This window comes from Petaurus breviceps, unplaced genomic scaffold (assembly GCF_028583685.1).
Source record: "Petaurus breviceps papuanus isolate PSGF00001 unplaced genomic scaffold, PetGlider_PUasm1.0 175, whole genome shotgun sequence".
Lineage (NCBI taxonomy): Eukaryota > Metazoa > Chordata > Mammalia > Diprotodontia > Petauridae > Petaurus > Petaurus breviceps.
Genome location: NW_027185764.1, coordinates 49,258,593 through 49,281,151, shown reverse-complemented (window position 1 = coordinate 49,281,151; position 22,559 = coordinate 49,258,593). Strand labels below are relative to the sequence as shown.

The window sequence follows — 22,559 nt, the reverse complement described above, 5'->3', positions numbered from 1 at the left end:
CTTGATGAATATCCTTGTTAAATATCCTTCCTCTGTTATGGCTGACTAAAGCTCCTTTTGTTAAAGGAGGTTTACAAATTACTTTATAAATGTCTCATTTCATTCTAATATCGAACATAATGTACCAAGGGACTGGCCAGAGTCAGGCTTTTCCAGGGTGGGGTTTTGGGGGTGGGGTGGGCAAAAGGAGAACAGTTTTAGATTGGAGTATGACATCTAAAGTGTTTGTTAGTTTTTCATCAGCTAGATAAAATTCTGACATTTTTGTTTTATTATGATAAGGAGATCAAAACTTGCTACATTTGTGCCAATGAGAGAGGGCCACTGAAATTCACCTGCTTAATCCCTTTATCAGTGTTAGGACAAATTACTAAAATATGCTGTTCTCCTAAGTCTTTACCTTATTTATAGGTCATAGTCATTGGCCTGCATCCAGACTTAGATGCCAGAGATTAACTTAAAAGCTGATTACCGATTGAAGTAGATTTAGGTATACTAACCATTGAGCATCTGCAGTTCACAATAGTATCATCTATTAGGTTTCACTGAATGAGATACATCAGGATGCGACAATAAAAGCCTTAGATAAAGTGTCCCAAGAGCAAGAAGAGATGCATAGGGATATCATATTTCACAGCTCAGAGAACAGTTTACATAAGTTAAGAAAATATATGCAGACCTTTTGTTATGCTTAGAACTGGTATTTGTGGATAAGGCTATGCCATCCTCATTAGAAACTGAGGGGCTTGTGAGTGCTAGAAGGGTTGTTTTTCCATGAAGTTCTTTGCTTTTCTGAAAAGGCCCTTTGATATTCAAAGGGTATTTGTTTCGTTATGCTTCATTTTGAACCCATTCATTCGCAGAAGTTAGCTGAGAAGGCCCTTCCTTCACCATGTAGAATATTTTTAGAGACCACACACACTGCTGATTTTCTAGAGTCTTTCACATGATACTGTTAAGAGCGCAATGAAAAGCAATGTAATGTGATGGATTGAATGACAGTCTTAAAGCAGAAAGACCAGAGTTCAGATCTTGCCTTTGACATACTAGACGTGGGACTGTGAGCAGGTTACTTACATTATCTGTGCTCCAGTTAATACTCCAAAGCTGTAAGTTAAAGGTCAGTTGACAAGGTCCCTCAGTATAGAAAGCCCCCATACCATGAATTCCTTATGACAATAAAATCATAGGTCCATACAAAAATAAAATTTAAAAGAAAGAAGATCAAAATGGCAAAAATTTCACTACATGACTTTAATTTTACAAATTCATTTTTCAAAAAGATTTATTTACTTCTTAGACTCTCCCTGCAATTTAAATAATCCACCTTTAGTCGCCCCAAAATATTTCCTATCCTTTTTATATGTAATTTACATTAACTTAACTGTGTACAGAGGATTTTCACCAGGAGGATGTAAACTTCTTATGAACTGTGACCCTGCACCTAGCACAGGTCATTGCATAGAACAGGATTTACTAAATGCTTACTGAATATAGGTTACAGGATCACAGGATTTAGTATTAGAAGGGAGCTTGGTGGTTATATAGTCCAACCTGTATCAGAAGAAGCATCCCTTCTGTAGTGTATCTGAAAAATGATCTTTCATTTTGCTTAAAGAATTCCAATGAAGAGAAATCCACTGCCTCCTGGATCAAATCATTCCACTTTGGGATAGCTTTAATTATTGGGAAGTAGTTTCTTATATTAAGTCTAATTTTGCCTACTTGTAATTTCTGCCCTTTGCTCTTACGTCTATCTTCAGAAGTCAAGCTGAATATATCTAAATCCCTTCCCACTAGAGATATAATACAATATGCTTAATATAAATAAAATACTTGGAAATGCATCCTCTTCAGGTTTTCTCACATTCTTAATCCTTCAAATGTTTCTCATGTGGCATGGATTTGGGGCCCTTCACACCCTGTTTGTCCTGCTTTTTACAGATGTAGTCCAGTCAATGTTGAGTCCATCAGGACTATCATCACCTCCTAATTTATATAATTGAACTTCTATATAGTTGTTATATTTTAAAATCTCTTTTATAAAAATAGCTAAATATCTCAAAAGCAGAGGGCGAGGGAAAAAGACAAATTTTTGCTGATTAAAACAATTTAATATAAAAAAAGAAAAATTAAAATCATTAAATATAAGTAACATATAAATATTATAGAATCATAGAATCTTAAAGTTGGAAGGGGTGCTAGAAATCATCTAATTTACCTGTGATAGTGGAAAGAGGACTAGATTTAGAATCAAATCCTGTGCATCTTGGGTTGAGTGATTTCACATTTTCTGAACCTCAGTTTCCTTATTCTGTAAAATGAAAAGTTGAACTAGATCAGGACCTCTTAATTTTTTTGTATGTCATGGACCCCTTTGTCATTCTGGTGAAGCCTATGAACTCCTTTTCAGATAATGTTTTTAAATGCATAAAATAAAATACATAGGATTTCATAAAAAATATATTTAAATAGTTACTATGTATACAAAATATATATATTTAAATTTCACAAGTCCAGGTTAAGAACTGTTGGACTAGATCACTAAAATACTATCATCTTCTAAATCTGCAGGTTCAATCACAGTTTCTTTTCATCTTTTTCTTTTCTTTAAATCCCTTTCTGAGATCCATGCTCCTTGAAATCATTTTTTTTTTGTTTAGGACTGATCCCTTCCTTAATCTAGCTTCCATCTTATTTTAAAATTTTTCCTCTCCCTTTTTTACTTTCTATTCCCTATTGATTGAAATGTATTTCTCAATTTGTGTTTATTTTTTCCTCCTTTAACTAGTTCAGATGAGAGTGAGGTTCACATGTCATCCTCATTGTTCAGTCTCCTGCTTGTTCAACCAGTTTATGAGATAACTTTCTTGACCCTCTTCTCTCTTCCCCATCCCAGGATATCCCTCCCCTTCTGTTCTTCTTTTAATATCATCAAAGCATTACAAAACCATTTGCTGCCCATCTATTTTATTAGATTCCCTCTGTGACCCCTGATGAGACAGTCCTGAGGAGACATGTATCATTTTCTCCTATTAGAATGTAAACAGTTTATCCTTGTTTTGTTTCTAATGATTGATCACTCATATTTATGTTTTTATGCTTCTCTTGACTCTTATGTTTATATTTCAAAGTTTTTACTTATTCCCTGTCTCTTCACTATAAATACATGTTAATTTTCTGTTTCAGTAAAGACCCATTTTTTCCCTTTATAGGATTATACTAAATTTTTCTGGGTAAGTTATTTTTGGTTCTAAACCTCTATCTTCTGCCTTCTGGAATATTATATTTTAAGCTTGCCACTCCTTTAGAGTGATGCTTGCTATATCCTGTGTGATTCTGACTGGCCCATCAGTATTTGAAACCTTTGTTGTTGCTTGTAATATTTTTCCATTGACTTGATTTTAGCTATATTTTTTTCTGATAGTTTTAATTTTGGAGTTTCTTTGATGAGATGTTCAGTATTTTTTTTCTGTTTTCCCTTTATCACCTGGTTCCTAGAGATCTGGCCATTATTCTTTTATGATTTCTTGAAATGTGATGCCTGGGCTTTTTTTCCTTATTTTTTAATCATGGATGTTAGGTAGTTCAGTGATTCTTAAATTATCTGTCTTCCGTCCAAATCTTTTTTTTTTTTTTACTAGGAGATGCCTTCTATTTTCTTTGATTAAAAAAAAATCTTTTGACAACACAAAAACTAGCCATGTGACCTTGGACAAGTCACTTAACCCCAATTGCCCTGCCTTCCCCCTACAAAAAAGCAAAAAAAAAAAAATTCTTTTGATTTTGTTTACATACTTCTTGTTTTGTCATGGAATCATTATCTTCTATTTGGTCCATTTCAGTGTTCTGGAAGTCTGTTTCTTGGGTAAGGGTTTGTACCTCATGTTTCATACTGTTAATTCTCTTTCCAATCCTTTCTTTCAAAACTCTTATTTCTTTCCCCATTTCCCCCCTCTAGTCATGTCATTTGATTTTAAAAATCATTTTAAAATTTGAAAAATCTTGCTTCCTCTGTTCCAGGAATTCTAGTTGAATATGTATCCAAGCCAAGCTATGTTTATCTTTGAGGCTTTGCTTAAAGATGTTTTAGAATCATTCTCTTCTAGAATTATGTTTTTGAGCTTTCCTATCACCCTAATAACTCTTCCTTATAAAATTCTTTTTTTTGTTTCATCAAAATTCCAGCCTACTAACTGATTTCAGACTTTTATGTTAGGCTCAGACTCTGAAAGAGGGAGCATCTGGGATGAAGTCATGTTCTCTTGGGTCCTTCTGCTACTTTCTAGTGATATCGAGTATTGTTTTATTCCAGTGTTATAAGTACAGCTCAGACTGGAGACCTTCAAGCTTTCGGTACTAACAAAGTGGTCGGATTTAGGGCAAAGTCTATTCAATGCCTTTCCAATTTGAATCATGCAAGTTTTTTTTACCTGTGTTTGGGTCTGAAAAACACACCTGTAGACTTGCTGCTAGTTGGAGTTCTAGAGGACTGCTGCAAGACTCCATCACTTTCTGATAGCTGGAAAGCTCTCTAGCCTCAGAGTGATAATACTGAAGGCTTCCCTTTGGGTTGGGAATACTACCCTATTTTTTCGCCTCCAGGCTTCATGCTGCACGCGGAGGTAGAACTGAAACTCCTTGCCTTGGATTGCCACTTTTAGGTGAAAGTCTCCTTTAAACTGTACTGAATCTGTGACCAGCACCTGGGTAATAAGTGGTATTTACCAATTGGCATCTGTTTTTATATCCTACAGAAGATTGTGTCATTCCTATTGGTCTGGAACCTCTTCTTTTCCTACAAAGGAATGCTGTTTTTTGTGGCTAAATCCCCATCCCAGTATCTCCACATGACTCTCACTGTTTCCATGTGCTTGTCTAGGCTGGAAAAACGAGTCCTATGATTTTTTTCTCTTGGATTTCCTGTTCAGGACCTGGTCTGGTATACTTTTTTGATCTTTTTTTTTTCTTTTTCATATTTCCTGATCAAGACCTGATCTATCCTAATCCCTCCTTTTAGACACTATTTCCTTAGCTACTTATTCATTTCTCTGATTTGGAATTCTCTTCTAAATTAATTGTCTTCATTGGAAAGTAGTAATGAAAATATCACATATTCTCCTAGGCTCTTCAGTTTCTTGGCCAATTCTTGGTAATATTTAGCAATGCTGTCTAGGTTTCTTCTCATGGTGTCACATGAGTGAGCTGTGGTCATATGTTTTGACTTGATTTTGTTTTGGGAGGTTTTGATATGTCTTAGATATATTCTCTGAAAAGATAGCAGACCTCTTTATTACTATCAGGTGAACAAATAGCTTTCTTTTTATCTTTTTATTTGGAAGTTCACCAGCTTGTATTTTAAGTATAAATTTTTCTATGTCAGGAATGAAAACATTACAAACACTATTCAAATCATGTTAAATTCTTCTTGCTCCCTTTTAACTGATTAGCACCTTGGCAACCACATTTAATTCCACGTCACTTCCTTTCCTCAGTTTTTACCCTGTTTTGCCATTTGCCTTAGCTCCCTAAATTTATAACTACCTTTGTCTCCTTGAGTTCTTCTACTTTTCTTCTTCTTCCCTCCCCTCCTGCTGGCCCTTCTTTGTATCCTCTGGCACCTCCATCAAATGCAATCCTCCTCCAAATTCTCTTCTGGTTCTTTAAAAGTTCTCCCTCCCTAGTCGAATCTCTGTCCTTCCCCCTACTTCAAGAGCTTTCTAGATTATCTTCACAATTCTTTCTTCTTTTCTTCAGCTCAAGTCTTTATCTTTCTCCCACATGATCATGATTATTTTTCCCTCCAAAATCTGGAAGTAGAAAACCAACTGCATATTGGGTGTCTTATAATTTCTTTTTTGTATTCATTGCCATTAGATCCTTTAAAGAAAATCCAAATATAGTTTGGTTCAAATTCGAATTATAAATAAAAAATATTTTGGCTATTGTATTAGTAGTTTATAGTTTTAAAATTATATTTCTATATAACACACATTTTTGAGGGAAAATAACAAGTTTTGGGGACCTGTTTCCTTTTCAGCCTGCAACAGTGTCTTAAAGATATCCAGTCAGAAGTTAACAAAAGATGTGGCTCTGATGTTCCACTACAGACTACAAGTGACTGCCTTGAATGGTTAAATAACTACAGTTCCAGTTCTCTCAAGCCACCTTCCTGTTCTCATGGAGATTTGATCAAATTCCTCAAAACCTTGGTAAAAAAAGGGGGGGGGGGATTAAAAAAAATTAAAAACAGTATTTTTTTACATTTACAAAAACTTGAATTCGTTGTTTTAAGTGCTTTATTTATGTATGGTTAATAGCTTTACTATAATACATTTAGGACTTAATTTGAATGAAAGTAAAAATATTTTTTCCTTATTTTCATTTGCTCCATAGGCAAAAATGAGGAGTACAAGCCAGATACATTCCCTAGCCTCCTCAACCCAACAGAATTTTATACATAATAGTTTTAGTTTGAGAATAAAGATGAAAACTATTAATGTAGGAGCATCAGGCATGTAAAACATTTAATATCTATGAAGAAGTACATTTTTGAAGGTTTTTGTTTGTTTTAGATACTTTTTTTGAAAATGACCATATTTTGCCTGTTTTCTGGACATTATAACTCAAAACCAACATTTCCTTCACCAAATATAGTTGACATCCTTCCTACTACCACAAAACACATTCTTTTTTTTGGTGGTGTTGTCTTTTATGGAGGGAGGAAGGTAGGGCATTTGGGGTTAAGTGACTTGCCCAAGGTCACATAGCTAGAAAGTATTAAATGTCTGAGGCTGGATTTGAACTCAGGTTCTCCCGACTCCAGGGCCAGTGCTGTATTCACTGCGCCACCTAGCTGCCCCAAACACATTCTCTTGATGTCAGTTTAGAGCAAAGGTTCTCAATCTTTTTTGTGCCATGAATCCCGTTGGCAACCTGGTGAATCTATGGACCCCTTCTCGGAATAATGCATAAAATACATAGGTAACAATGAAAATAATTATATCAAAATATTAAAAAAAAAACCTCAGGTTTAGAAGTCATTATCTAGAGTAAATTGCTACCTTATTGAGGTACTCATTTTAAGTTGTTATTCCATAATAGTATCTCTACTTAATCTTTAACAGTTGGTATTTGCACAAGGTTATTGATTTTTGTTTTGCCTTATGATTATGTCATAATTTAACTTATGTTACATATACAGGAATATATAAAAGATGAATTTCATTAGTGTGAGAATTTCCTTTCCCCAAGGCAGATGCAGAGTCCAGCCCATTTACGATTCAGTTCCTAAATCTTAGGGAGTTATCTAAGTCATATAGAGATTATGTGATCTATCTGCTCAGGTTCACATGGCTAGTGAATGCCTAAAGGGAATTTGAACCCAAGTCTTCCAGGTTCAAACTGCTTCTTATTAAGAAGTAATATATAAGCAAATTAAACACATGTAAGAGCTAGAATAAGGTACAATCTAGAATTACAAAGATTCATCATAGTCCCTGTTAATATATGTTAGTATTAATATATGGTAATGTTAATATACACACATAGGTATACATGCATGTGTATACATATATACACACACACACACATATACACACACATGTATCTAGAGCATAAATTTTATTTTTTAGATCCTAAAAAATTCAGGTCACTCCAAACACCTCCTTAGTTCTTTTGCCACAAGGTAAGCAGATTCCACAATTTGCCTGAAATTCTATGACTTATTTTCCATTATTGTCTGAATGCTTAAAAATCCTTTCTAGATTTGCTTATTTTTTGAGCCACCACTACAAGATGTTGTGACTCCTCCAACACTTAAATGTCGTCTTCTTCCATGGTGACTTACAACATCATTGGTGCCTGTTATTGTAGGCAAATACTTTGTCAAAGCATCTGAGAAGCATGATTAGACTGACTGTAGTTGAACAATTATAAATATAATTTTCCACTAGTTTTTTAGACAGCTTAGGGACTGCCATCTCCACTAATGAAGGGAATACCTGTCTGCTCTGATATCATGGGCCCATTGAAGAGAAATGAGAACACATTCAAAACACATTCCTTAAGTGCCCACTATGGGCCAGGCACTGTGCTAAATAAGTGTTGTGGATAAAAGAAAGGCAAGCCTTACCCAAAGGAAGGTTGCACTCTGCTGTGGGAAGACGATGCCCAGATGGAAGCTGAAAAGGGTAGGTGATAGGAGGGTACCCAGTGGCTGGTGTGGGGGCAGGGGATGGTGGGAAAGGCAGAGTAATGCAGCCAGGTGAGAAATGAGGTAATATCCAAACTGAGATCTCTCCATAAATGGAAGTTTTGGAGTTCATGGCTCCATTCTTCAATCAGAGGGACAGAGGATGGTGGTGAGGTGGAGTACCAACACTGATGACATTTTGCAGGATGATGTTTTCCCAATAATGAGCTTCCTAGGGCATAGGGGAGAAGATTTTATAAGAGATATTCTAAATAACTCTTATAGATATATAGCTTTCTGTCGAAAAGTGACCAGCTTGATATCATTAATACCAGATAAGATTAATGTAGGTTGCTACAGAAATTCCATACTTGGTTTTTACTGTTTGCTTTATAGTTAAAACAGCTTTGGTTTTGATTTAATTTTTAAAAAACTGCTATTTCTGTCTAAACATAAAACTTTTAAGGGATAAGCTATATAAAGTGGTAGATAACAGATTCAAACAAAATAGTTTGGGGCTTTATTATTATTATTATTGGTGTGTAATATTTAAAGTAATAAAAGGAGGAGCAAGGAGAGCTTTGTGCCCTGAGGCCTTATTCATTTGAGAAAATTCTTTCACCTGCTATTTTTGTGAAGGTAGAGTCTTGTAAATAGAAATGGATGTTGTTACCTCTTTAATGTCTATTAAGAGCCATGTGTATTGAATTTCATTAATATTGATTTAATAATGCTTGGCTATTTAATTAAAAGCAAGAACTTTTAATTATCTTGTAATCTATCACACATAAGTCATTCTGTATGTGAGACAAAGACCTCCTTAGCTTTGCTCATATTCATTAAGCTGATAGGTTTGTCTTTTTTTTTTACATAATTGATCATTTTAGTTCAAGAAAGGTATGTACAGCATTGTTAAAAAAAAAGATCCAGACTTACATGACCTTATGATGAAGATTTTATCTGCCAGAGATTGCCAATTTTGATTATACTGTTCAAACATTAATTTTTTCATCAACTTTCTTATTTAGTAATTATATAGCTACTAATAAAAAAATGAGGCCCTCATTTTACAAATTGTACTTGGCTAGTTTTAATAATAGATAATTATAAGACTCATAATTAACAGATGTGTTAAACTGGAGCCTCAGAAACCTAGTATATTTTATATAATCAAACTATTTTCTACAATTGACCATAATAATTAAATATGTCAAGACTCAGTGATTTCATAGTGTGGATATTCTCTCTACATTTTGTAATCTAAACCTTAGTAGATAGTTACATGAGTTTATAGATTTAGAGCTGTAAGTGACCCTAGAGGTCAACTAGTCCAAATCCATTATTTTACTGTTTAGGAAACCGAAGACCAGAGAAGAGCAGTGATTTGCCCCAAGTCACGTAGTTAACAAGTGAGAGAATTGCAGTAATAAAAAAAAAGCCAAAACACCACAGTCATCACTTGATGGTCAGAACACTAGCTATGGGCCCCTCTTAACTTAGCTAGGTTCAGAAGATAAAATACAAGTAAATAGTAAGATAATAACCCATGTGTTTCCTGTGTTGTTAGCAGGATAGCTGGAGATTATACCCTGCTAGCACACCCATGTCAAAGCATTGGAAGGTTGACTGTAATTATATGCTTATGTGATCATCATAGTAGCACACTTATAGACAGTTAAAAAGTACTTAATGTGAATTATTTCATTTCCATCTCACAGCAAGCTTGTTGTTACTCAGTACAAGTATCATTACCCCCATTTTACAGATGTTGGCATTCAGAGTATTTAGATGATTTGCCCAAGGTCACAAGTTTGATAAATAAGTTAACAAATGAATATTGGGAAGCTATTATTTTGATCACTTGACTCCACATTAGGTGCATCATCTCTTACTTCCTGGAAGCTCAATATAACAATATCCACTATAGTTTGAAACTTGTTTTAACACAGTTACTTTAATTATAGTACATATATTTAAGGACACAAATTTGACCTTTTCCCATTACTACTGGTACAAGAAAGACCTTGTTGGAACACGGTGTCACTTCTGATAATATCCCTTAGCTTTAATTCCTATATATAGTGAAACTATAATGCATTTGATACCTGGAGTGAATATATAAAATTTGTATGTATATACCTCAATATTTCATAGAAACATCATTTCACTAGTGTATGTACTCCCTACAATGATCTAGGTCACAAAACCTTTACAGCTTAATAGATGGTCCTCAAAAGCTTCTGTTGTCAAAAAATTTAATCTGGTTGGAAGCTTCTCCACATTTAGTACATCACTGAGCCTTTACTTGTTGCCTTTCCAGATTGTTGGAAACTGCCAGGGCTCAAAGACTGCCCAAAGAGTTTTCAACGACTTAGGGTCACCTCCTTGAGGCATTAGAATAAGAGGGTGTATGTATGCATGTGTGTGCATGTATGTGCATGCGTGTATGCACATGTGTGTGCATGTGGGATTCAAGAGAAGACATGGACCAGAGTAACTCAGGATGGGAAAATGTGAATAGGTTACAACCTTTAGAGGGAGTACCTACTTCACTGAGATTATAGTATCAAAATATAGATACATATGTAGTTGATTTATCTTGTATGTATCTTGTTTGTGCATAGTTCTTTGAATGTTGGTTTCTCCGTTATTATCCTATGAACCTCTTGAGAGCTGGCATAGAGGATATTTTTGCACTTTTTTTATGTCCTCTAGCACTTAGCAAAGTGCCAAACACCTAGTAGGTGGTTAATGAATGCTCATTGACTGACTGACTGACTGATTTTATCCATAAGAAAATTTCTACCCCTGTCTATTTTTTCTTGACATCTAACATACTTCAGATCTAATTTCTTTTCCCTGTCAGAGGGATGTGCTTAGAAACTTCAGGCTAATTGTAGCATTAACTGGGACAAATTAAAAATTCAAAACATTAATATATAGGGGAAAACATATACTGAAATATAAAAGTAAAGAGAAAGGATTTCTGTTTCCTTGATTATTTTAAATTCTCAAAAGTATGACTGTCTCTCCCTTAGCACAGATAATTGAAAGATCATGATCTATATAATGTTAGTCCATGTCATCATTTGATGACTAATTAGAATTTTCTTATCTTGAAGTTAATTTTTTGGGAGTATAAAATATTTAAATAACAATTTTCAAGATAAAAGCATATTTGAACATGATGCTTAGAAATAAATTTAAAGAAAAAGTTGAAAAGTTCAATTGTATTAAAATTTCTTCCTTCAAAATGGCATCTATTAGCAACTTGCATGTACTTGATATATTTAGAACTCTCCGATTTATTCAAAAATTCTCCAAAACCATTTCATGTTCCTTTAAGCTTTTGTAATTTTTAATGTAGCATGAAAGACAGCTACCAGAAATTACTTATGGATATTTTCATTAGTTTTTTAATATCTTAGAACTAGACTTCAAAACTAATTAGTTTTTTTATTTAGATTTTTTTTTAAAGTCTTGCTCTTTCAAAAGTTTTTTAGAGCACACAAGGAATGAAATAAAATGAAGTTGCAGTAGAGAAAAATAATGAGTTAAAAATAGAGTTCCAATTTTAAAGATTCTCTGGCAGTTGCTTTCCCAAAATTGACCTCAGGTTGGATCATAAGAGAAGAAACTTGAGGGTATAAATATTAAGAGTCTAGAGTAGTTTTATGCAAAACCAAATATGAAAAAAACAAAACCCAACTTGGTCACTATCTCCAATTAAGTATCATGCTGTTGCCCTAGGAAATGAAGATTACCCTAGGTTCTCAACAGGTCCTTTGAGGCTAGTGCAGAGTTACATAAGTTTTGTTAGGTTCAACTGTGCTAGACAGGCTTCTAACCCTGGCCTGATCATGGACTGTACGTGAAAGCCCTTGGCCATTATAATAAACCATAATGACTTTTTTTTTTTTTGCTATAGCAACTCGTGAAGATAATCACTAAAGTACAGAGAGATTATAAATTGTGTCTTAGAAGCATGTGCACTTTCAATCTAGATGAAATCATAGGTCTTTAAACATACTTGATAAGAATGGAAGTCTTGCAGTGGGATTGGAATTAATTCTTCATTATGGCTAAGATGATGTGTAGAATTGCAAAATCCATTTATTTCATTAAAAGTATCAACTTTTGCAAAAAGAACTTCTCACTTAGAAATAGTAAGCATTTAATGAAAAATGTTTGATAATACAAAACATGTTACTCTGCGTGCTTTGAAACTGATAATATCTTTTTGTGATTAATCATATCTAAAGTTGTTTTCTTTTTTTTTTTTAGCAAGATTTATTGAAGAATGAACAAAATCAAGAAGAAATGATCCTGCAGTTCCTTTTGGATCTCTCCAGTCAGTGTGGAGTTTCATTCCCATGTACCGCAAGTGGAACATCTTTCCTATTCACATCTAGAACTTCTCTACATGCCGTTGAAGATCAGTCATCTATGGATGTAAAGTCATTGTGGGATGATATCAGATTGCATCTTCGACGCTTCTTACTGAGCAAATTACAAAGTCATAATAAAATAAACGATTCACCACACGCTATTTCTTTTAAAACTCACTGCATTCGACAGCTTTTGTTTCTTTATCCAGAGTCAGAAGTTTTAGCCAAGTACCAAAGCCTACAGAATAAATTGGTTACTCAAATCCTAGAGAATTGTTTTTTGTCTTACAACAGAGAAGCAAATTTAGACACAGTGATACATGGATACCAGAATTCAATACTTAAATTATGTAAAATGATCAAACAAGATTTTTATGTACTAAGTGAAATTTTAGTTCCTTCTTCTGCATTAAAATTCATTAATGAAACTTACCTGGATTCCATTAAGGAAGAAATGGCAAATTTTCTGGAAAGATTTTGTGAGCTGCAATTGAAAGAAAATGCTGTCCACGTGGTTAAAACAGGCAAGAGTTCCAGCAAACATAGAGGAGCAGTACATGCTTTGGGTTTGTACCATTTAAATTTTGTTCATTATAGTTAGTTCTTAAGTTTGTGGCTTTTCTGTGTTCTTAATATTTTGCTAATTTCATGTAGACTCAAAAATAAGTTAGAATTCAATGTTGCAATACTTTACATATTTGCATGTGTCCTTTGACTGAAAATATAATTAGACCATGGAAATGTAGTGAATTTTCCCATTATTGAATTATTAAAGACTTCGGATATATAAGCCAAATATATGAACAATGAGAGTATTTTCTTAAGATTGTCCATGAAAAATTGTCTGGTTTACTACTGTCTTATAGATATATAATTAAACCCTGCAGTTTTAATTTTTTGTATAATGCAAAACATGAAAGTAAATGATTGAAAACAGCATACAGTGTCAGTCTTCTTCAGACTTTCTTTGATTTAACTAAAATTAAAAGTTTTAAAATTATATATGTTAGTCAAACATACGTAGTAAATTTAATTAGAGAAGACATGAATTTCATATAGTTAGGCAGCTGTGGCATGTAACATTATTTATTTATAAATTCCTACTAATATTGCTTTCTAGTAAAAGTTGATATAGGTAGAATAAGCAATTTCAGAATTTTAATCAGAAGATATTAGTCTAAAAATAAGTATTTGCTATAATGCACATTCTGCCCTTTCATGATAGGCAGTTTTATATAGCATCCCACTGATGAAGAAATACAGGAGGAAAATGCAATTTTTCTTAAAAATGAAAAATTAATTTGTTTAGTAACATATTTTATGCAGAAATTCAGGTATATCTTAAAATATGTTCAGAAAAACTAGTTTTCATTCAGTTCTTGGAAAATGGATTGTAAAAAGAATGAGCCATATTTTCTCAAATATTTGTCCTTTGCTTCCTTTTAGGGAGGAAAAATAGCTCTTTCAAGTCAAGGGGACTATTAGCTATACTTTTTTTTTTTTTGAAGAAAACATAGTGACATAGAATTAATTTAGGTCTGGAAGGTTTATCAGAGAGCCTTCTGACTAAAAGAAGGCTAGAAGATGAATGAATGAAAACATTTAAAATTTTGATTTAGAATATTTTCTTTCTATACAGTAGGGGCACTTAGAGCTTGATAGGTGTATTTGAAAAATTTTTTAAAATTAAATATCATTTCCTAAGCATCTGCTGAGTCATAACTTTTATCTTGAAAGAATGTTGCACATTCTAATTTCATTTCCTTAATAAGTGACTTTTCAAATATTGTTACAATTGAATTTTCAAATAATTGGCTTTTGTTCTTATGTGAATTTCCTTTGCTTTCCTAGGGTAACTCTACATCGTATTATGAAATGGTTATGTATCAGCATAATTTTTGATTATAGTATATATTATGTTTTTATAGGATATAGCATATTGTTACAAGGTCATTTAAATGAGAACTATCAGAATATAGTTTAAAAGCAGAGACTTTTATCTTAACTGCTAAAGTATAAATCTTTAAATGCATTTCCTATTTTCTAAAATTTTTATATACAGTATTCCCTCTTGTTTGTAAAGTTTTTTCAAGAAGAAAGTGTTACATGTGTTAAATATCAGGTTTAACATAAGACAAGATCCATGTGGTTGGAATATATACAGGTTTTATGACATTTCAGGGCTGATGTATGATTTTTTTCTTCTTTTCTGTTGATAATGTTTCTGATTTCTGCATAGTGGTTGCAGCTGCACACCATAGCCAAAGCAATCTGCAGAAGGGAAAGGTAACTGTGGACTGTTTCTTGGTGTAGAGTTAGATTTGGTTGATAGGCTAGTGTGGCAGTACTAAGGACGGCACAGAGAAGGGAGAAATGGTGACAGCCATGCTGAGTTCTATGCAGCCAGGCTCCAGGACCCTCAAAGAATCGATCCTTTCCCCAAAATGCAGTGCTGCTTCAAGGACAGTTTAGTGATCCATCTGTGGAGGTCAGTGACTCAAATCAGAGACTTCCATTTGGTGGCAGAGAGGGCGGTGACAGAGGAATGCTGGTGAGCGTGGAGGGGTCCTCTTGGCCTTAGATGAAAGGGTCAAGTTCAAAAAAAGACCTTAGGCTAGAATGGTATATCAGATCTAGAGGATTTAATAAGATATCTTCATCCAGACTTCTGTTTCATTGCATCATCATAGTGTGGAGTTGATTATATTCTTAAAGGGTTATGCCAATAGAGTGACTACCCTTGATAGATTCTGCCAAGGAAAAGCTTCAAGTATGGTCTTGGAAACATGCTATCTCTTGAGATCTTTTGTTCCTCCAAATGATTTTTGTTATTATTTTATCTAGCTCTGTAAAGTTTTGTAGTTACATTGATACACTCTTAAATCTATAAATTAACTTTAGTAGTATTATCAGTTTTTTTATACTGTATTGACCTAGTCCAACCATGGACGTTAAATATTCCTCCAGCTATTTTAAGTTGTTCCTTATTTATTTAAGGAGTATTTTGTAGCATAATTTATAGAAGTATAAAATGTGCTTTGGTAAAATGACTTCCCAATATTTAATGCAATTTGTAGTTATTTTGAATATGATTTCCTTTTGTATTGTTCCCTCTTAGATTTGGTTATTACATAGAATTGCTGGTGATTTTTATGTCCTTATTTTGTAGCTTACAACTTTGCTGAAGTTATTAGTTGTCTCAGTTTTTTAAAGCAAACCATATTATCAGCAAATAGGGGATGGGTTTGTCTACTCTGCCTGTCTTTAATTTCTTTCTCTAGTCTTATTACAAATATTTATAGAACCATATCAAATAATAGTGGGGAAAGAGGCATCTTTGCTTTACTCTTACATTTAATAATAAAGCTTATGGTTTACATTGTATGTAATGCCTTCTTTCACTTTTAGATATATACTTATATTAAAATAAAAGATCCCTCTATGTCTATGTTTTGTAGGTAATTCTAAAAAAGGCCAAATGCTTTTTCTGCATCTATTGTGATAATCTTGTGGTTTTAGAAGTTTTTGTTTTTAACATAATTAATTTTGTTGATTTCCCTCCATTAGCTATCTTTTCAACTCTGTTATTAAACCATATTGATCATAACGAGTGATTTTTAGATAAATTGCTGTAGTCTGTTTGCTGACATTTTATTTTAAAAATTTGAATTTTTCGGGGTGGCTAGGTGGTGCAGTGAATAGAACATCGGCCCTGGAGTCAGGAGGACCTGAGTTCAAATCTGGCCTGACACTTAACACAAAAAACTAGCCATGTGACCTTGGGCAAGTCACTTAACCCCAACTGCCCTACCTTCCCCCTCCAAACAAAATTTGAATTGTTATTTATTTCTTAATGATATTGGTCTATAGTTCTACTTTTTTTTTTAATCTTTCCCTGACTTAGGAATTAGGACTATGTTTTTTGTATAAGAGAAGTATAGTAGAGTGTTTTTTCCCTCATTTTTTTAGAACAATTTGTGTAGCTTAAGTATTGATTTCCTCAAGCTTTCTATAGAATTCTCTTGTAAATGCATTGGAATCAGGAGTTATTGTTTGTTTTTTCCCCTTCCCCACTTTGGAAGTTCCTTTAAAACTAGTTCCATGTCCTTTTCTGAGATTTGAGTATTTAAGCTCTCTATTTGGCATTCTGTTTATTTGGGATTCTTGTATTTTTCAGTTAATTATTTCTTTCAAATTCTTAATTTTGCTGGCATATGACTGTGCAGAGATGGTCTTGATAATTATTTTAAATTTGTGACTTTGTTATGATTTCTACTTGCTCATTTTTTATTTTGTTGATTTGCTCTCTTAATCCAGTTAGCTAAAGGTTTATTAATTTTGCTTGTCTTTTATGAGAATTTAGCATTAGTTTTGTTTGTTTTTGCTTTTATAGTCTTTTTAAAAGATTTCCAATGTAACTATTTCTCTCCTAACCTTCAAGATTTCCTTTTTGGGGTTTATTTTTTTGAGGTTTTGTTTATTATTTGGGTTTCTAGCTTTTAAAATGCACATTTGGCTCACTAATCTTTTCCCCTCTATTTAAAAAATTATATAATTTTTCTCCTCAGGGCTGCTTTAGTTGCATTCCCAAATTTCTGATAATATGGTTTCATTATTGTTTCTATAATTTATTCTTTGACCCATTTATTAAAAATAACTTTTTTTCGTATAGTTGAGAATCATTTGTGATGGTGATTTGTCCTTCATTCTTGAAGAGGACCATGACATCAGGGAGATGATGATATGACTTGCAATTGACTTTGATTTGAGTGAGGGAGGGCTGAGCAAGGTCACCAGCCTCATTTTCTCCTCCAGAGCCATCTGGGTCCAGTGGCCAGTTATAGACCAGGATGACTGGAGATGACCCATGATACAGTGGGATACCTTGGCCATTATTTAGGATTATATTAAATGATATATGTATATATGTTTACATATATATTTTTATTTACATATATATTTGTAAAGTCATCACTTAAATTTTTTCATACAGTTATTGTGAATTATTTAGGATTTCATTATTAAATTTGCATTGTGTTTTTCATATTTCCTCAGGAATCAATAGTGGTCAGTGTATTTAATTTTTACCAGTCTCTTAAAGTTGTGTATAAGTCTCAGATCAAGCCCTACTTGGTTACTATATGAGCCATGACTGAGTCAGAATTAATATAAATAGCAATTGTTTCTGTTTTGGCCAGAAACCCTGAGGATTTTCCCCTTTCAGATTGGATTTTTTAGGTAAAGAGGCCATTCTCTGCCTCATTTCTTATTAAGCCTTAATCATTAAATGGTTGTTTCCTAAAGTCAAACTAAGACCTGTTAAAGACCTTAGCATAAAAAGGTCAAGGCACCCCACTGCATCCTGGGCTGTCTCCAGTTGTCCTGATCTATATCTGGCTGTGGGGGAGAAGGGCTAGGGACTTTACATAGCCCTCTCTCACTTAAATCCAGTTCACTTTCATGTCATGGCACGACCCTCCTGATGTCCTGGTCCTGTTCTAGAAGGAACAATAAAAATTCACATTATAATAGCAATTATGTTTTCTTCTGGTTCTGATTATTTTGTACGGTCATATGACTTTTCATGTTTTTCTGAATTTCTTCTATTTACTTTCTTATGATATAATACAATTCTATTAAATTAAAATAGTTTTACAGCCACTGGCCCCAAATGATAAATGCCCATTTATTGAAGGTCTTTCCAAAAAATGTAGTAATAAATATTTTGGAATACATAGGAATGTTTTTTGGTTCTTGATTCCATAGTATATCCACAATTGGAATGACAGGGTCAGAGGGAATAAACACATTAGCAATTTCTGATATAACTTCTGATAGCTTTCCAGAACTGTTGAATCCATTCATAGCTCCATCAATGTATTTAAGTTCATTACTTCTCATAGCTCTCCTCCAATGTTAACTATTTACCCTTTTTAAAAAAAAAAAAACCTTCTTTTTCAATTTGCTGTATTTGGAGAATTATTTTTATTTTTCATTTCTCTTGTTATTTTGTTTTAAAACATTTTTCATACAGTTGCGAATTTTCTCCTTTTGAAAATTATTTGTTCTCAACCTTTTGACCATTTATCCTTTGGTTAATATTTTTTCACATTATCTATTTACTTCATTCCCTGTATATGTTTGATATCAGACATTTATCAGATGTTTGAAGGAAAATTCCCCCCAATCCCTATCAACCGCATCTTTTTTACTTTTGATTATTTTTTGTTCATGTAATTTAATTTAGTTTCTAAGCTTTTTAATTTTTAATAATTGTTTATTTTTCTTTTTTGATATCACTTATCTGGGAATTTTCCAACTAAATATTCATTTATTTAATAAGTATTATATTAAGTACTTACTCAGTGCTTGACACTGAGCTCAGTACTGAGGAGGATACAAAGACAAAAATGAAATTACCTGACCCTGAAGAAAATTACATTCTTTTGGTGGGAAATAGCGCATATGCAGAAAAGAACATACATAATACATACAAATTAAGTGAGAGAGAAGGGTGGTGCAATGTAGACTACCTGGCTAGGACTTGTATAGCAGGTGGTACCTGAGCTGAAACTTAAAGGAAGCCAGAGATTCTGTGAGGTGGAGTTTGGGAAAGTCCAGGCCTGAGGAAATACATGGAGACTGGAGATGTGGTGTGGCATCACACATGAGAAATAGCAAATAGAGTTGTTTGCCTAGAACTGAGGGCATGCAAAAGAGGAAGGAGGGAGGGAAGGAAGGAAGGAAGGAAGGAAGGAAGGAAGGAAGGAAGGAAGGAAGGAAGGAAGGAAGGAAGGAAGGAAGGAAGGAAGGAAGGAAGGAAGGAAGGAAGGGAGGAAAGTGAAAAATAATATGCTTCTGGAGACTGATATCATTTTTCATCATGAGTCCCTTGGAATTGTCTTAGAGCATTGTATTGCTGAGAATACTTAAGTCATCCACAGTTATTCATAGTACAATATCACTGTTACCATGTACAGTATTCTCTTGGTTCTGTTCACTTCGCTGTGCATCAGTTCATTTAAGTCTTTCCAGATTTTCTGAAATCAGCCTGCTCATCATTTATTCATGTACCACAACTTGTTCAGCCATTCCCCAGTCTATGGGCATGCCCTCAATTTTCAATTCTTTGCCACCAAAAAAGGAGCTTCTCTATAAGCAGCCTTTTAAAAACAGGTCCTTTCCTCTTTTTTTGAATCTCTTTGGGATACAGACCTAGTGTATTGCTGGATCAGAGGGTACTCCTCACAGTTTTAAAGCCATTTGGGCATAGTTCCAAATTGCTCTCCATAATGGTTGGATCAGTTTACAGCTCCATCAAAAATGCATTAGTGTCTCAATTTTCCACATCCCCTCTAACATTTATCATTTTTTTCTGTTGTGTTTGCTACTTTCATAGGTGTGAAGTGATACCTCAGTAACTCATTAATTATTAAGTCTTTATTTAGCTCTGTAAAGAGTGTTTTGTAGTTGTGTTAATATAGATATAGCAGGTGGGACAGCTTGACTGAAGCAATGGGGAACTCTCAAGGAGACAGGAGACAGCATTGTGCCCAGCAAGTCAAATCACCATACCATCTTGACCACATCTCCTCTCAGACCCTGACAGAGACAGCTCAGGACCCTGAATCCAAGAACCTTTGGAATAGCAATACTTCCAGCCCAGTGGCTACAGCTATCTTTTTAGGATGTAACTTCTGTTTAGATTAAGCCTGGTAACTGTTCCTGCAAGTTTTATACACTCTTCTATTGAACACTCAGAAAACAAAGTTCTTATCACCAAATTCTTTGGCTCTGTCAAATAGTTCAGCATCAGAAAGGGATATGGATTTAGCAGTGGAAATGACCTTAAAGAAGAGATAACAACAAGGGCTTTGCTGCTATCCTCTAAGGACTTTGGGACTTTTTAATCTTACTTGCAACTTGAAAACTTCATATGCCTTGTTCGAGTTTCTTATGAACAGGGACTGCCGTTTTTTTCTTTGTTTTCCCAGAGCTTAGTATAGTCCTTTGTACATAGTACTTTATTCATTCATTTATAAGTATTGAGTGTACTTTAATAGGTTAATTCCCAGACAGTTTATGAATTTTGCAGGTATTTTAAATGAAGTCATTCTCTTTCCTCTTCAGTTTGTTAGAAAAATAGAGAAAAGCTAATTAATTTGTAAGTGTAGTTTATGTGGTGCTAATTTAATGATGATTCATTTTTCATTTTATTCTGTAAATAAAACTTATCATCTGCAAATAGAGGCAAATTTTGCCCACGTCTATATTTATTCCCCTAACATCTTTTTTTTTCTTGCCTTATTGCTGTAGCTAACATTTTGAATATTTGTTTCATTACAGGTATAGATAGTAGTCATCACTGATTTTTTCCTTATCTAATTGGAAAAGCTTCTAGTGTTTATCAAAACAAATTATGGTAGTTCTTTGTTTTATTTTTTTTATTAAGGAACTGTCTTTTATTCCTTTTGTTAGTGCTTTTTAACATAAATAAGTGATATATATATATAATTTTTCTATATCTTTTGATAGAATACTGTGATTTTTGTTATTTTCTTACTGATATAATTTGTTAAATGTATATTAACATATAAAACAATGCTTGGATCCCTGGTCTAAATGCAGCAGGAGATTAGTGCAGTAATCTAGGTTGGAGATAACGAAGGCCTGAAATAAGGTGGTTGTGCTTATAGTAGAGTTCAAGCAAATAATCCAAGAACTGTTTGCCTTCTTAGTATATCTTAAAAGCTCTGAAGCTCTTGCAGTAAGATTTTCTAGAACAATACAATTAATTATCTCAAGTGAATGGAGATCCGTAACTTTGTGTGGAGGGCAAAAGGACTTTATTGAAATCTAGTCCTGGAAACAAGCAATTGTAAGTTATTATAAAGTCCAATAGCATTCAATGTTCAGCCCCACCCAGTAAATCACCAGTTGATTTCAAACTTGCTGCTGATCTCCCACCTACAGTTAATGGCAGAAGAGGATGATTACTCCCTACAGGGAATAGATTCTCTTCTCTCAACCCTGCTTGCCTATAGTGCTTCCTGCCTGTGTAAGCCTGGGCAAGATCCTTAACCTCCCTAGGCCTCCATCTGTGAGATGAGGTGGTCAGACTAGATGACCTCAAGGATCCCTCCCACTAAGAGTCCACAATGGGACTCAGGACCCATCTGGCTACAATGTTATATGCTTCATGACTTACAATCCTATACTATTCATGGTAAACAGGATCCATCCTAGACAAAATTCTGATGTTTAAGAAGTTTGTCTTTTGCCCTGAGCTTTTTTTTTTCTACATCCTTTTCAACCTTCAGTGAGCTACACATTATCCGAATTCCCTCATCAGAAAAAAGATTTTAGGCCATTTTTGCTTATTTGGTGATCAAAACTTATTCATACCAAAGTGTTATGTCAACTAGACATTAACAGTTTAACTTTTTTGATGACAAATGTGAAATGAAAAGTATTTTTCCTTAGTAATCGAATTTCACTTAGATGGGTAGATTTAATTGGGGATGGAGAGAGAAAGAAAGATTCCTGAAATGACATTATTTTCTCAGGTAGACATTATTTAGTCCTTTAAGGGTGATTTCATGTAGCATACACTGTCAAGCATTTTTTTTTCTAGCCAGAGATTTTTTTTACAAGCCATGGTCATTGGAAACCCGGTTGGGGCAGAGGTATCTATCCCTTTCTCATAAAGGTTTTCTAAAATACAGAGCCTCCCTTTGATCTTTTTCCTCCTCTTCCATCCCTGCCTGATTACAGATAAGGAAATTGAGGCCCAAAGTGGTAAAGCAACTTGTACGGGAAGTATGTGATAGAGACAGGATTTGAACCCATGCCTCTAACTTCGAAACCAAAACATTATATAAATGTCAGTTATTTTTATTATTTTGGGGATGTTTATATAGTAATATTCTTTATTACCAACACAAATGTACACATCCTGGCAGAGTGGCTTCGGAACC

The 22,559-nt window shown here is 33.9% G+C and overlaps 1 protein-coding gene across 6 annotated transcripts in view; it reads left to right on the top strand.

Moving 5' to 3' along the window:
* Nucleotides 1-22,559, top strand: part of KIAA0825 (KIAA0825 ortholog) — a 549,915-nt gene that overhangs the window by 69,656 nt on the left and 457,700 nt on the right. For all 6 annotated transcript variants that reach the window (XM_069085102.1, XM_069085097.1, XM_069085101.1 and 3 more), the window contains 2 exons: nt 6,041-6,212; nt 12,479-13,148. In XM_069085102.1, the coding sequence (XP_068941203.1) occupies nt 6,041-6,212; nt 12,479-13,148 (842 nt within the window). The remainder of the gene's footprint in view (nt 1-6,040; nt 6,213-12,478; nt 13,149-22,559) is intronic.